The sequence below is a fragment of the Epargyreus clarus genome, unplaced genomic scaffold (assembly GCF_041222505.1).
Source record: "Epargyreus clarus isolate Ecla_fem2 unplaced genomic scaffold, WU_Ecla_fem_2.2 ptg000001l, whole genome shotgun sequence".
In the NCBI taxonomy this organism is placed as follows: Eukaryota; Metazoa; Arthropoda; class Insecta; order Lepidoptera; family Hesperiidae; genus Epargyreus; species Epargyreus clarus.
Window position 1 is genome coordinate 12,512,349 of NW_027332209.1, and position 13,871 is coordinate 12,526,219.

The 13,871-nt window shown below is 36.3% G+C and overlaps 1 protein-coding gene across 1 annotated transcript in view; it reads right to left on the reverse strand.

Moving 5' to 3' along the window:
- DAAM (disheveled-associated activator of morphogenesis-like protein) overlaps positions 1-13,871 on the reverse strand; it is a 101,724-nt gene that overhangs the window by 46,222 nt on the left and 41,631 nt on the right. The window contains exon 3 of the mRNA XM_073084618.1: positions 10,058-10,216. Within this exon, the coding sequence (XP_072940719.1) occupies positions 10,058-10,216 (159 nt within the window). The remainder of the gene's footprint in view (positions 1-10,057; positions 10,217-13,871) is intronic.

A 13,871-nucleotide genomic window follows, 5' to 3' on the forward strand; every position in this document is an offset into this window, starting at 1 on the left:
GTATTACAATTGCTAGTAAAATGTATACATATTTCGTATTTGTAGTAAATAGGAGCAATAAATAACTATTTTATCAAATTGGTCCTGTTTTCAACATGCTAAAAAACTTACGTTTTGTTTTACAATCGAACACTTCCGTTTAAGCAATGAGTTGGTCTTCTTACTTCTTTTCTTTCCGAACATTTTGATCACATCACTACACTAATCTTCATCTACATAAATTTCGTCATCACCATTATATACGAATCATCAACTTTTTACTATTTTATTTCTTTACACTGTAATAATCACCTTTATTTATATCAATTGGAGTTCGACCGTCACCTTTACATACGAAATTATCATCATGTTTTTATTTTATTTACTACGATACACTGTCTAATAATCTCCTTTACTTATATCAATTCCACAATCACCTTTATAAACGAAATGATAATCAACTTTTTATTATTTATTCACATTGCACTATTTAATAATTAACTTTACTTATATCAATGGTGTTGGATCGTCACCTTCATATACGAAATTATCATCAACTTTTTTGTTATAATTATTACGTTACACTGTCTAATAATCACTTTTACCAACATCATCTATAGGTACGTATTTATGATCAACTATTTTATAATTTTAAACACGTTACACTGTATAATTATCGATCAATCTGAGTTGGACCGTCACCTTAATAAACGAAATGATCGTCAACTGTTTTATAATTTTAAACACGTTACACTGTATAATTATCGTTCACGAGCGTCGGGACGCCGGCGGCGGGCCATCCGTCTCAATCACGGTTGCCGGCCGTCTGCTCGTTGCTCCCGTAATTACCTAATTGCTTCCGCGCCCTTATCGTCTATTGTCTCTGTCGCTCTATTTTTATCGACCACTACTGGTTTGTTTATGTTTACGATTAGGGATGGTTTGTTTGGGATGGGACGTTCAATCCTTGTTTTGATATCGATATGTCTATAGGTATTTAATTTGAATATTTTAATTTGATTATTTATATGTTAACCGCTGAAATATAGGTGGGGGGTTTGAGTTTATTCTGATGTCGATATGTAGGTAGCTTATTTAATATATTTTAATATGATTCCGTCCCCACAAACCACTATATGAAATTATTCATTAATTTTACGTGTATTTTTGGTACTTTAATGTAAGTAGGTATTTCCTCAAACATATTTTATTGACACATATATTTTAACGAAATGGAGAATAACCTAAACATCAGGAATAATATGTTTGCAAAATGCAAAATAATTTACAGAGGTATGTAGAAAAGGATACATATATAGATCCGTGATTTCAACAATAGTTGCTACAAAGTAGTGTTTGGTACTATTGGTATTTACTTAATTCATGTTTTGTTAATAAGATGTAATTACACTAACAAAAAAATAACCACTCTGAAGCAACGATACACACGATATCAACCGGATCAACCGGAGACGAATAGTCATTTTTTCAGCATTACAGAACATTATTACAGAACAATATTACAAAGCGTAATATTGTTCTGTAATGCTGTCAATTAGGCCTTATTTATCACTATTGTAATGATAGCAATCGAATAAAATTGTAAACCACAACCTAGAAAATTTAGCCCACAACCACAAAATATTTCAACCGCCGAATATCAGATTTAACAATATCGTTGTTAAATTATCCTACTTATCTACTGACTGTAAATTTAACATTATTTTTATGCCGTTAAAAAGTCAAATAAGTAGGTACGCAGTCTATTTTACGCCTATTAAAAATAATCGACCAAATTTTTAGTACCAAACACATTTTTTTTTCTTTACGGGGAAACCTTCAAAAGGTAGCCGATAACGTGGGAGCGACGCAGGGTTATGTGAGATTTTTATCGAACTAAAATCATACATACCGTCGTCCTTCCCGGGGTTGCTTGCTAGACGGTTCGAGCTCCTACTCTTGCCGCCCGCAACCCCGGAAGCCCCTTTTAGTCGCCTCTTACGACAGGCAGGGGATACCGTAGCCCTATTCTAGTCCCGGAACTACAGGGACAAGCTACCAAAAACCTACGTTTCAGTTCTCGATGATGTTCGAAAAAATCGATGTCGATATTTGGTAAGCAAAACATTCTTCACTTGCAGTATGTATCGCCAACCAAAATAGACTGAACATCACTAAATAATTGTATTTATTTTTATTCATCGCCATTATAATTTACCTACAACGTCTAGTTCTAGCGTGAAGCATTTCTTTCGTCTTGATAGGTCTTGGGAGGTTGTGGATATGGGTGATTTTCATATGAGGCGACCATGTTGTCCCTCGGGAATGGCAACACATCTCACAACAATCACATTCAGGATTCAGATTGTACTACATGAGAACCTATTTAAGAACTCAGGCATACAGGTTTCCTCACGTTTTTCTTCACTTACGAGTAAGTTAAGTGACAAACTTTATGCATTATGATCATAGATTAGTAAAGATTACTCACTCCTAAAAAGAAAATGTACCCAGTTTTGAGAATTGAAATAGTTGCGTAAAAGTTTTGCCACGTCTCTATTACGCAGTATTAGTTATTTATTCGTAAACTTTCTCTAAAAATGTTTTTATTTGTCAAGAATTCAAAAAAAGAACTTACTAATAAGCCGTTTGTGGCTTCATTCAATTTCAAGGCGGCGAAGTATCTTTACTAATCTATGATTATGATGAAAAAATTATTAGTTTCCCCTGCCCTCCAATAGCGGTACCCAATAATTATATTATCATATTATTAACTGTCATAACACAAGTTACTTGATACTTAAAGCCAAGTTCGCAGCACCCATCAATCACATCATAGGCACGGAGTTTAATTGGCGCTAATTAAGATCAAATGTCCCTCGGCCCTCGCCTTCTGCAACTCACTTGTAAGGTCATGGCTTCACTTATTAAGCTTGTAGAGAGAAATTACTACTTTAAATACGTAGTGCATGAAGCGGTGGTAGTTTAGTGGGTTGGTCGCTGCTTCCGCGATGTCCAAGGTTCGATGTTGCAAGCCTTGAAATTTTGGAAGTTGTGTAGTCGTCAACCCTGTATTTCACTGCTGGGCTCGGATATCCTGTCGGGTGAGAGTGGTTGAGGCCATAGTCCACCGGCTGGCCAAGTGCGAATTGGTAGACTTTACACATATTTAAGAACTTTTTTTTAAAGAACTCGGGCGTGTAGGTTTCCTCACGATGTGTTCCTTCTTCATTAGAGCCGTGGTTATAGCAAGCAATAATTAATTTGTAATAAGCACATAAATTTGAAAAATCAGAGCGACTTTTCGACTGTTTAAAAATTTAGCTTAGAATCACTCTCACAATTTAGACTAATCCAACGACACCTCACTTGTTAAAATCTGACAAATCGTTCAGCCTACAGGGCGTACCAAAGATACAAATTAGGCATACATACATGGAATACAGTCCATTCAAAAGCATGAAACCTACATACATCGTTCGTAGGACATTACCCTCCACATTTAGTTAAAAAAGTACATTAAAAGACAATACAAAACCCAAAAACGTTGTTGGAATGCGCAAAACGCACAGCCACCTGCTACGGTGCGCAAATATGTATCAATGACCGACATCTGGACTGCACCGGCTTTCCAATACAACTGGTCCACGCGGACACCCGATAGCCAATGTTAATTGAATATTATAATTGTTATAAGATTAGTTTGTACTTCGACTGAAACAGCACCAAGCAGTGATAGCGTAGTGGTTAAAACTCTACTAGATCGAAGGATCCGAGGTTCGAACTCCAAGCACGCACCTCCTATTAAAAGTTAGACAATTAGAAATAAATTATCACTTAAATAAAACGGTGAAGGAAAACATCGTGAGGACACCTGCATATCAGTTATTAAAAATGTTCTTAATTAAAGTCAAGTGTTGGCACTTGGCCAGCGCGGTGGACTATGGCCTAATCTTTCCTATTCTGAGAACTGACCTACGCCCAGCAGTGAGAAAGTAATGGGATAACGATGACTATCATGCTCCCTACCTCATCACAGCAGTTTAGATTTCCTTAAACCATAAACTACTAATCGAACTGTCGGGCACGGGTCTCCTTGTAGTAAGAAGGTTTTTCTTTAAATTATTAGGCATAATTAATTTTAATACACTCATGGATCTATAATCAACCCCAGATAATATTTAAATTCATAACCTGAGGTCGGTCAAATGCGCTGATACTATACAAGCTAAGTTAGAATGCCTCGGAAAAGTATGTCTCCCTTAACAACACCCTACAGAACACAGCAGCGCTTAACACTGCTGTTATTAGGCAGAAGTAGGTATTGCGGTGGTGCTATTGGCATCGAACCACAGAGGGTCCTACCACCTTTAAACTTCCTAGCAGTTTACAAACAACTCTATCACTACACAAGCAACGATGTGTAGTTATATAGGTATGTAGTTTTATTATTTATGCAAGATAATCTGCGGGCAAAGTAATTTATCGTGCACAATATTTTATTGTTTTTATTACCACAGTGACAGTCACGCATAGAAAGGTATGCAACAAGGAAAACGACTATCCGATAGAGGTCGACACCGACATCTGATTTTCCTTGATATTACGTGGAAATGCATAGCGAAGGAAATTTTCCGCTCAGTGGTACGATAGGTGAGCTAGTTTATGATTATTACAATTTTTTAATGATATAAGAATAGCAGACGAGCATACAGTCCACCTGATGATAAGTGGCTACTGCTGCCCATGGACATCTGTAATCAACTTCAGATAGGATTAGACATTCCTACCTGAGGTCGGCCACAGAAGCGCCGCTACCCCTGAGGACTAAGATGGAACGCCTCGGAAAAGTCTGTCTCCCTTACCACACCCTTCAAACCGGAACACAGCAGCGCCTAACACTGCTGTTATTAGGCAGAAATAGGTGTGGCGGTGGTGCCGAATTACTATGATCTCGACGATATTGGTAAAATATTAATGACCAGGGATAACCAACTGAAACTAACCGAACCTAGATTCGGAATGAGATCACTAATCTTATCAACCTATCTAAAGGGGTATGAAAAATTTCAGTTTATCGATTGGGGTTTAAAATACAGTTACACTATTTGATGCTCACGTACTAACAAATTAATAAGGCAAGTTACATAAATTGTAAAATACATATCTAATTGTAAATTACATATCTCTTTTTGCCAGAAATCAAACTGAATAGATCGAAAGAAGTCAAAACACAGCAGCGCTTTACACTGCTATCATTATGCAGCAAAATCTAGGCGCCTAGGAGGCTCCGACAACTCCGGAGCGTCCTACGCACCTACACTACAATGGATTCTATTGAAACCAAAACACAGCAACTCTCAACACAGCTGTTATAAAACAGGTGTGTTGGTGGCGCCACCACGAAGGGTTCTGTGAAAGTCCCGACCTGCGCTTGCAACACGACACCCGTATCTGATCTCCTCAGGACATATGACACGTTCCGCTGCGATACACATCTAGTTGCTCGAGATTACTATTGCCATCGGTGCTAATCAATTGAAATACTTGTATTGTGAGCAATGTTCATTTATTTATAGCGAATTGATTGAATTTTAACTTACAATTCGTATTTAAAGTTGCCAGAACCCTATTTGGTTGGATTCCGACAGCATTGCTATACTCATGGTATGACTTATAACAGCAGTGTTAAGCGCTGCTGTGTTCTGGTTATAAGGGTGTGGCAAGGGAGACAAACTTATCCCAAGCGTCCCAACTTGGTCATGAGGGGTAGCAAAGCATTTGTGACCGTGGCCAGTAAACTGTTTTATCTGGGGTTGATTGTAGATGTCCTTGGACAGCAGTGACTATTGTCTATCACACATCAGGTGCACTTGCACTTTTTACTTCTATGTCACTTTATTTACTCGACATATTTTCATCATAATCATTAACCAATTACTATCCCACTGCTGGGCGAGGGAATGAGAAGGGTTTAGACCATATACGTAGGTCTACTACACTTGTCAAGTCCGAAATAGTAAAAAAAAAAATTAAAAAAATACCAAAGTGAGTGTTATACAGTTATACAGTTCCTCAATAAAATTGAAAGACACCACGAAAATCTACTAGACAACTACAACATAAGAAACTATGTCAACACACAATCCCTACAGACCCTACAGCGGTTAATCAGATAGTTAATCCAGGATTTAATCTCGATGCCGTTATTTGAATTGCAATCAAGATATTGCGAGATCGACAGTCACGAGAGAAGCCGGTAACCAGAAACAGATCAACAAACAAATAAATCTTAACCCAAAACTGAGTGTGTGAGATCTTATCTGCCTTTGGGATTTATTGGAAAATAATTGAAACCAAAATGTCGGCACAAAAGCCGAATATTTTTTTTTGTTATTTATTTATTTAATTATTACAAAATCCACAGCTCTTAAAAACATACAAATACATTTCTTATATAGTATTTCTTACAGCCAATTAGGGATTTACATTTTTTTAAAGAACTCATAACAGCACGAATAAGGGTTTTATAAATAAGTATTAATATATATAAATACAGGTATAAATACTATAAATATATAATTAATTTCAAAGATAAATACACACATATAAATAATAATTTATATACTAAAGATGTTAATTATAATTTATATACTAATAATATGTATATTTCAATTGTACGTTTACTTAGTCACTAATATGGAGATTATTAAGGACTTTATGTACCTCTTTTTTAAAACTAGTTTTACTTGTATGGAAAATGTCTATTGTTATTTTTTATAAGTGTTTCAATTAGCATGCCAGCTTGCAGGTCATCTGTTGGCAAGTGGCCGCTGCCACCCATGGACATGTGTAACCAACTTCATAGAGCAGGTTCTGTCTGAGCTCAGCCACAATTGCCTACCCACTTTGTGTGGACTAAGATGGTCATATATAAGTTATCCGGAACCTACCTCTTTCTACCGAAACGCAGGAACTTCGGCTTAGTCTGATTTAAACTAGCTTTTGCCCGCGGCTTCGCCCGCGTTTAAAAGAAAATAATATGACATACTAAAATACATTCTCGGGTCTCAGGCTATCTTTGTACAAAATTTCATTAAAATCGGTTCAGTGGTTTAGGCGTGAAGAAGAGACAGACAGACAGACAGACAGAGTTACTTTCGAATTTATAATATTAGTAAGGATTATCATTTAACTTATAGAAATGCAAGTTTATCTAAAAATTTCAAGTTAATCCTACCTAGTTTTAAAGTTTTGCGTAGGTAGGTGCAGAAACATACGAAAGCTATTTTATATATAAAGATATAAAATAATCTTGTCTTGATTGAAACAAGTTACATACATATGTATATAAACACATACACACACACACTACGAACAAGTTTGTAAATAAGCTACATTAAAATGATGGCACCGGACGGTTAATTAAAATGGACGAGGACATTCAAAGGTGAGGGATCTTTATGCTTGACAAATGTAGATATTATATTACAGTATTAGTTATTTAGATTGGTGTTACCTTTTTTACGAGCTTTATTAATATAATACTTACTACGTTATTAAATACTAGCTGACCCGGCAAACTTTGTACCGCCTCAAAATCTATTTATCAAATATATTCCATATAAAATATAGCCTATGTTACTCGTGGATAATGTAGCTTTCTAATGGTGAAAGATTTTTTAAAATCGGTCCAGTAGTTTTTGAGCCTATTCATTACAATCAAACAAACAAACAAAGTTTTCCTCTTTATAATATTAATAATAATAATATAGATTTGCGTACTCAACCTAAGCCTCAAATCTTGCAACAAAATTTTAGTATTATTAGTTGTTTATTATCTTAAAGTAGGATTCGAGCATGCAATCCACCTCATGGTAAGTGGCTACTACCGCCCATGGACATCTATAATCAACCAAAGATAAGATTAGAATTTTACCTGGGGGGTTACTACCATCTCTTAAAACAATATTATTTTAACACATTGAAAATAGTGTTTTAAGGAGATCGTAGTACGAAACAAAATCATGTTTATGCAATATTGAAATAAAACTTTCCTTAACTATGATGGTTTTTAGAAGATGGTGGTAGGCCCTCTGAGCTTAATGCGTTGCTACCCTTGACCCTGTACCACACCCTACTTAACCCTGAGGATAGAGTTGGAGCCTTGAACAGTAAGTGTTTATCTTTAAATATATACAAATTCAAAGCTGACTGACTGACAGTGATCTATCAACGCACAGCCCAAACCACTGGACGGATCGGGCTGAAATTTGGCATGCAGGTAGATGTTATGACGTAGGTATCCGCTAAGAAAGTATTTTGATCAATTATACCCCCAAGGGTATAAAATAGAGGATAAAAATATTAATTCGTAACGCGAGCGAAGCCGCGGGCAAAATCTCGTTTTAATATACAATTAATTTACTGTATTTAATCACTATAATTTTTATATCAACGATTTTATGTAATTCTTGAGCAGTTTACTTGATTTTCTAAATAAGTAATGAAATGTGTCACCGTGGCCTTAAAAGTGTATGTAAGGCAAAATGAATCAACGTCTGTTAGGAAGTCTACTTCCCTCGTTTTCTTAAATACAAACAAGTCTAGAATTCTTTAGGTTTGGATGGCGCTACACTTTCTTACCATTTATGTATGAAATACCGACATAACATGTTATGTCTGTGTTATGTGTATAAGAACAATTACAGACAGTTATACCTACAAAAAATATCTATCTAGTGTTACGGAGCGTACCTACAGTAATAATTAGAAAATTAGAGCTGGAAATTAAAAGTTATATGAGTTCCTGGAAACGTAACCGGTTACCTGCTTTTTTAACAGTAAAACAAAATATACTCAAAATATATAATAGACTTTCATATACTCAATTGGTAGAAGTATAACTTAAGAAAGGGATTAAAGAATTACTAAAATGCGGCAAAATAATTTCAGTTCAATATTTATTTATGCATTTGACACGAACCGTAAAAGAAGTCATTGTTTAACGGCCTTACATTTGATGATGATTCCGAACAGCCTGTTTACAGTCCGATTCAGAATTAGGTGTCCAAAATGTAAACAAAGAAATGTCATTGTCAAACTAGGATTACATGCATTGTAAACCTTAATAAATTAACATGAAAATAAAACTTTAAGAAACTCAAGAAAAAACAAAAATTTAATAACTTTACACAATTTAACAAATTCGCTATGGGAACGAGAAAACATTAGAGTTCCACCACGATCATGAGAATGAATAACATCAACTACGAAACTTAAAAATGGCGGCACGAAAAATGTTTTGCATCCCGATTGTGTTACCATTATCACATTTTAATTTTCTACCATAAACCTTGTTTTTTATTATTATTACTGTATGGAACGAAATTGATTTAATATAAATATTGGAAAATATTAATTGATATTAATTTATTTAGATTATAATTTTATTATCGTTGTATTACTTTAATATCGTCAAAAATAAGAACCTACCATTTCAAACGTTTTTTCTTGATAGATCAACACTTTTGTTTACATTTTGGACACCTAATTATGAATCGGACTATAGTTAAATATGACAGGAATTATATTCATGTTTGACATAAAACCATAGATATCTTGTATCCTGTACCCTTACCATGAGTTTTTACGTTTTAACAAATATGACTGTTTTGGTATTTGTTTACGTATTTGCCCATACAAATTCCAATCAGCGCCCCTAGCAGATTGTATCAGAACTATAGTGTCAGTAACGTAACATTAAATGTCTAAATTAACAAAATGGCGCTTTATGTTTCGTCTCTCTTTTTTGCGAACATGTGAGGTAGACAAAACGACTTGAGGACTTACTTACGTTTACACAGTCTACTGAAGCAAACGGAACAGAATAATGGATTGAGTAAACGTAACGTAAAATTGTGGGATGTTTTATAAACTCATGGAAAGGGTACTGATCAAATTCTGTCATACTGCGTAAAATAATAATGAGAAAACGCGTAGGTAAAGAGAGTGGATACAGGCATACAAAATGCCTCAACCACAACACAACCTGATATCAGAATTCAACACCACTCACCTGTAAGCAGGGGCACAGTGGCCACCGTCGGCGGAGCGCGTGCGGCATCTTCTTGCGCGGAGGGTCGGGCTCCGCCGGCGGCTCGCCGCACGCCCAGCGCACGAGGCGCGCGCGCGCCGCCTCCGCCGCCTCCAGACCGCGCGACCACGACGGCAGGCCCTGGGGACAAAGAGAATGTGGTCAGGAAATAGGGTCATAGTTAAATGCTATTAAGGTTTTTATAACATTTTAGTGCCTAGCAAACGAGTATGAAGTGGACTCCATGGACTTATATGATGGACAGATTTATATGATAGATTTTTTATAACATGGAATTAGCTAACGAACATGCAGTCTACGTAACCTTTCGGAGCTAGCACCCATGGACATGTGTAATCAACCCCAGATAAGATTTGATTCCGAGCAGAGATCAGCCAAAGATGCGAGGTTTCACCCTGAGGACTAAGCTGGAATGTCTTGGAAAAGTATGTCTCTCTTATTATACCTTTCAAACCAGAACACAGCATTAATACAGCTGTTTTTCGTCCGAAATAAATTGGATAATAGTGCCTACAGAGTCGAAACGCAGAGGGTTCTACCACCCTCAAAAGGTGTCTATTCTACATCCATGGGCAATGGGCATCTGCATCCAAACTGTAGAACAAAGGTTCTACCTAAAGCCACACATGCTTTGCCACTCCTGATAACTAAGATACACGCCTCACATATAAGATAAACCTTTTTTTTCCTACTATAATTGCGTGTGTGAAATGTGGTCTAATGGACACATCAGTCAAATTAATGGCACGTCAGTAAAATACATTATCCATATATCGTTCAACGACGGAACTGCGGAACAGTGACTGATAGCCAGAGATATTTGTATATCGGATGAAGCGGATATATGCATAATGTATTCGTTAAGTTCCGGCTGTCATCACTTACAACATTTACTATTTTATATGATTGCTCTAATGTGGAAAACTCATTTTTTAATTATGGTGATAATAAAGTCAATTTCAGCGATTACATTGATAGATATGATATGATAAATTGAAGGTGGTAGAACCCTTTGTGGTTCGACTCCGGCGGCACCACCGCCACACCTATTTCTACCTAATAATAGCAGTGTTAGGCGCTGCTGTGTTCCGGTTTGAAGGATGTGGTAAGGGAGACAGACTTTTCCGAGGCGTTCCAGCTTAGTCCTCAGGGGTAGCGGCGCATCTGTGGCCGACCTCGGGTAGGAATATCTAATCCTATCTGGGGTTGATTACAGATGTCCATGGGCGGCGGCAGGCACTTACCATCAGGTGGACTGCATGCTTGTCTGCTAACCTTGTATTATAAAAAAAGATAATAATATGTGATATAAGTGTAAATTATATGTAGATTTCGGCAAAAACTATGTATAAACTTATGCGATTAGTGGAGCAAACCAGCATATAATCTACCTAATCTTAAGTCACTTAAGAACCTACTTTAATGCATAGTCACCCATTTCAAGTTAAGCAGAAGTCCTAGACCTTAGATATTTGAGGTCTTTGTAAAACGCCTCATATTAATTAATTAATATAAATTAATCAGAACATTCTAATATCCACATAAACGTTTACAAATCCACTACTTGGCATAAACCTCCTTCAAACAGAGGCATTTGCCATAGTCACGCTAATACTGTGCATGCGTCCTACAAATAAAAACTTTATAGAGAAAAATGCTTATTTCCTAGATGTAATCCTTAAGTTACCTCATAGGACATCTTCAGTTACATCCTACAACCTTAGTCACACCTACGACATCCTTAATCATCTCCTACGACATCCTGCTATACGACAACAAAATCAAACAAAAACAAAACACAAAGTATGCATATCAATATGCACATACTAAACATCTTAATAACCCAGCCATCAATATCGTATTAAGATCAAAATGTTAATGATCCGTACACATTATCCGACACGTAATAAAGTCATCAAATGCACAAAAAGTAAGAACAGCGAAAACGTATCATGATGTATAGTTACTTTCTTCCGGCTACCGTTATTGTGTGACGTAATATACATTAGTATCTCCATGTAATTTATGTCGTCATTAGCCCATCCTGACATTCCTAACTAATATTATTATAGCAAAAGTAAATTTCTTTGTTTGCTTGCTACTCTTCAACTACTACTGTCATGAAATTTTGTATACGTTGTCAGTGGTACTGAAGAGGACATAGGGTATTTTATCCCGAAAAGGTACTGTTCCCGAAGGATAGGTAAAAACTATTGTCATCGGCCTCTGGCCTTCTTTTGTTTTTTTCTTTTTCGTGGGGAAACCCTTTATGGGTTCCTCTCAGCCGTGAGGGCAGCGGAGAGGATATGCCGGACTCCTACCGGCTAAAACCCCACAGTATTCCTCTGTACACCCTTTGTCAGAACCACGGGTTCGCTAGTCCGCAGTCCCGACAGCATTTGCTCGCGTCCTAGCCAATCTCGGTTCGGGATGGAGCTGGAGCCACTCCATCCACTCGTCCTTGATGCGCGGGAACAACGCGCACCACCTTGAGGCTTAATGTTTCGGTACAACCCCTGTTCTATCTGGAGTTGGTCACAAATGACGATGGGCAGTGAGCACTTACCATCCAGTGGAGCACTTACCAAACAAATAATTATAGTTTAGAAACTAAAAATCACGCTAAAACCGCACAAGGAAAATCGTTAATCCTGATCCCTGATGATCCTGATGAGGTGAATGGGATAAAATTATTAAAATCGTGTATTGTCACCGGTTCTTAATTATTGTTCACAATTTTAAATTAATCGGGCCGTTCAAAGTAGGTAAAAATAGAGTTTATAGAGTACATACGTACATACAAGTCAAGCTAATAAAAGCGTGGTAAAAAAGACGAGACGTTACTGGACGAATGTAACCGCATAGCAAGGGTTTAATTCTAGATATGTAATCAGTTGCATAAACGATAAAACATAGCTACGAGTATCATATAATCATCTTACGCACAATATTTCCGGCAAAATAACTACGCATAGTTTTATAACAGGAGTTATAAAATTCGTGGTAGTTTTTATCATAACCATTATTTTATATTTCTATTACGTACATGCAAGGATATGTAATGATCTGGTTTATTTTAGAATAACAATTTACTAAGCTCATATTTTCCAGACACATTTCATAAATGAAGTCATGTTTTTCGGATAAACTGATTTCGATGGGGCTCTCTCGGAAAGATAGACAACTTTGGCTTTGACAGACAGTACATACATACCACTAGAGACAATAATACTGATCGAATTGTGATGGCTCGCGTGGTACAATTCTCAACGTACCTACCCGTTTGACACACAGAGTCCCGGGTTCGATCCTAGTTAAAAAAACATTTAAATAATGAATTTTGAAATATGCTTTGGGTCTGAGTGCTTATTGTACTTATCTTTGTGTGTGTCCATGGCATTAACGAGATATTTAATCTCAATGTAAGAAAATGATAAAGTACAGAGCGTAGGTATACCTTTCATCAATTTAAAGTAGTCATATTCGTATAACAAATTGTAATTTATACTTAATAAATATCTATACAAAATTATATGTATACAAAAATTAATAAAAAAAATCCATTAAAGTTAATATATAAACATACTTGTCAAATGACCAAATCACGGCTCATTGCTAAGTGCATTCCACATAAGGACAAAACTACTGACTACTTAGTTTCCGACTACAAATATCACGAACGTAGTTTATGGTATAACTTCAATACAACTGGAATACCATGTTAAGAACACGTCATATCCGCATTTTTACCTAATTCGTATGCTATGATTTTACC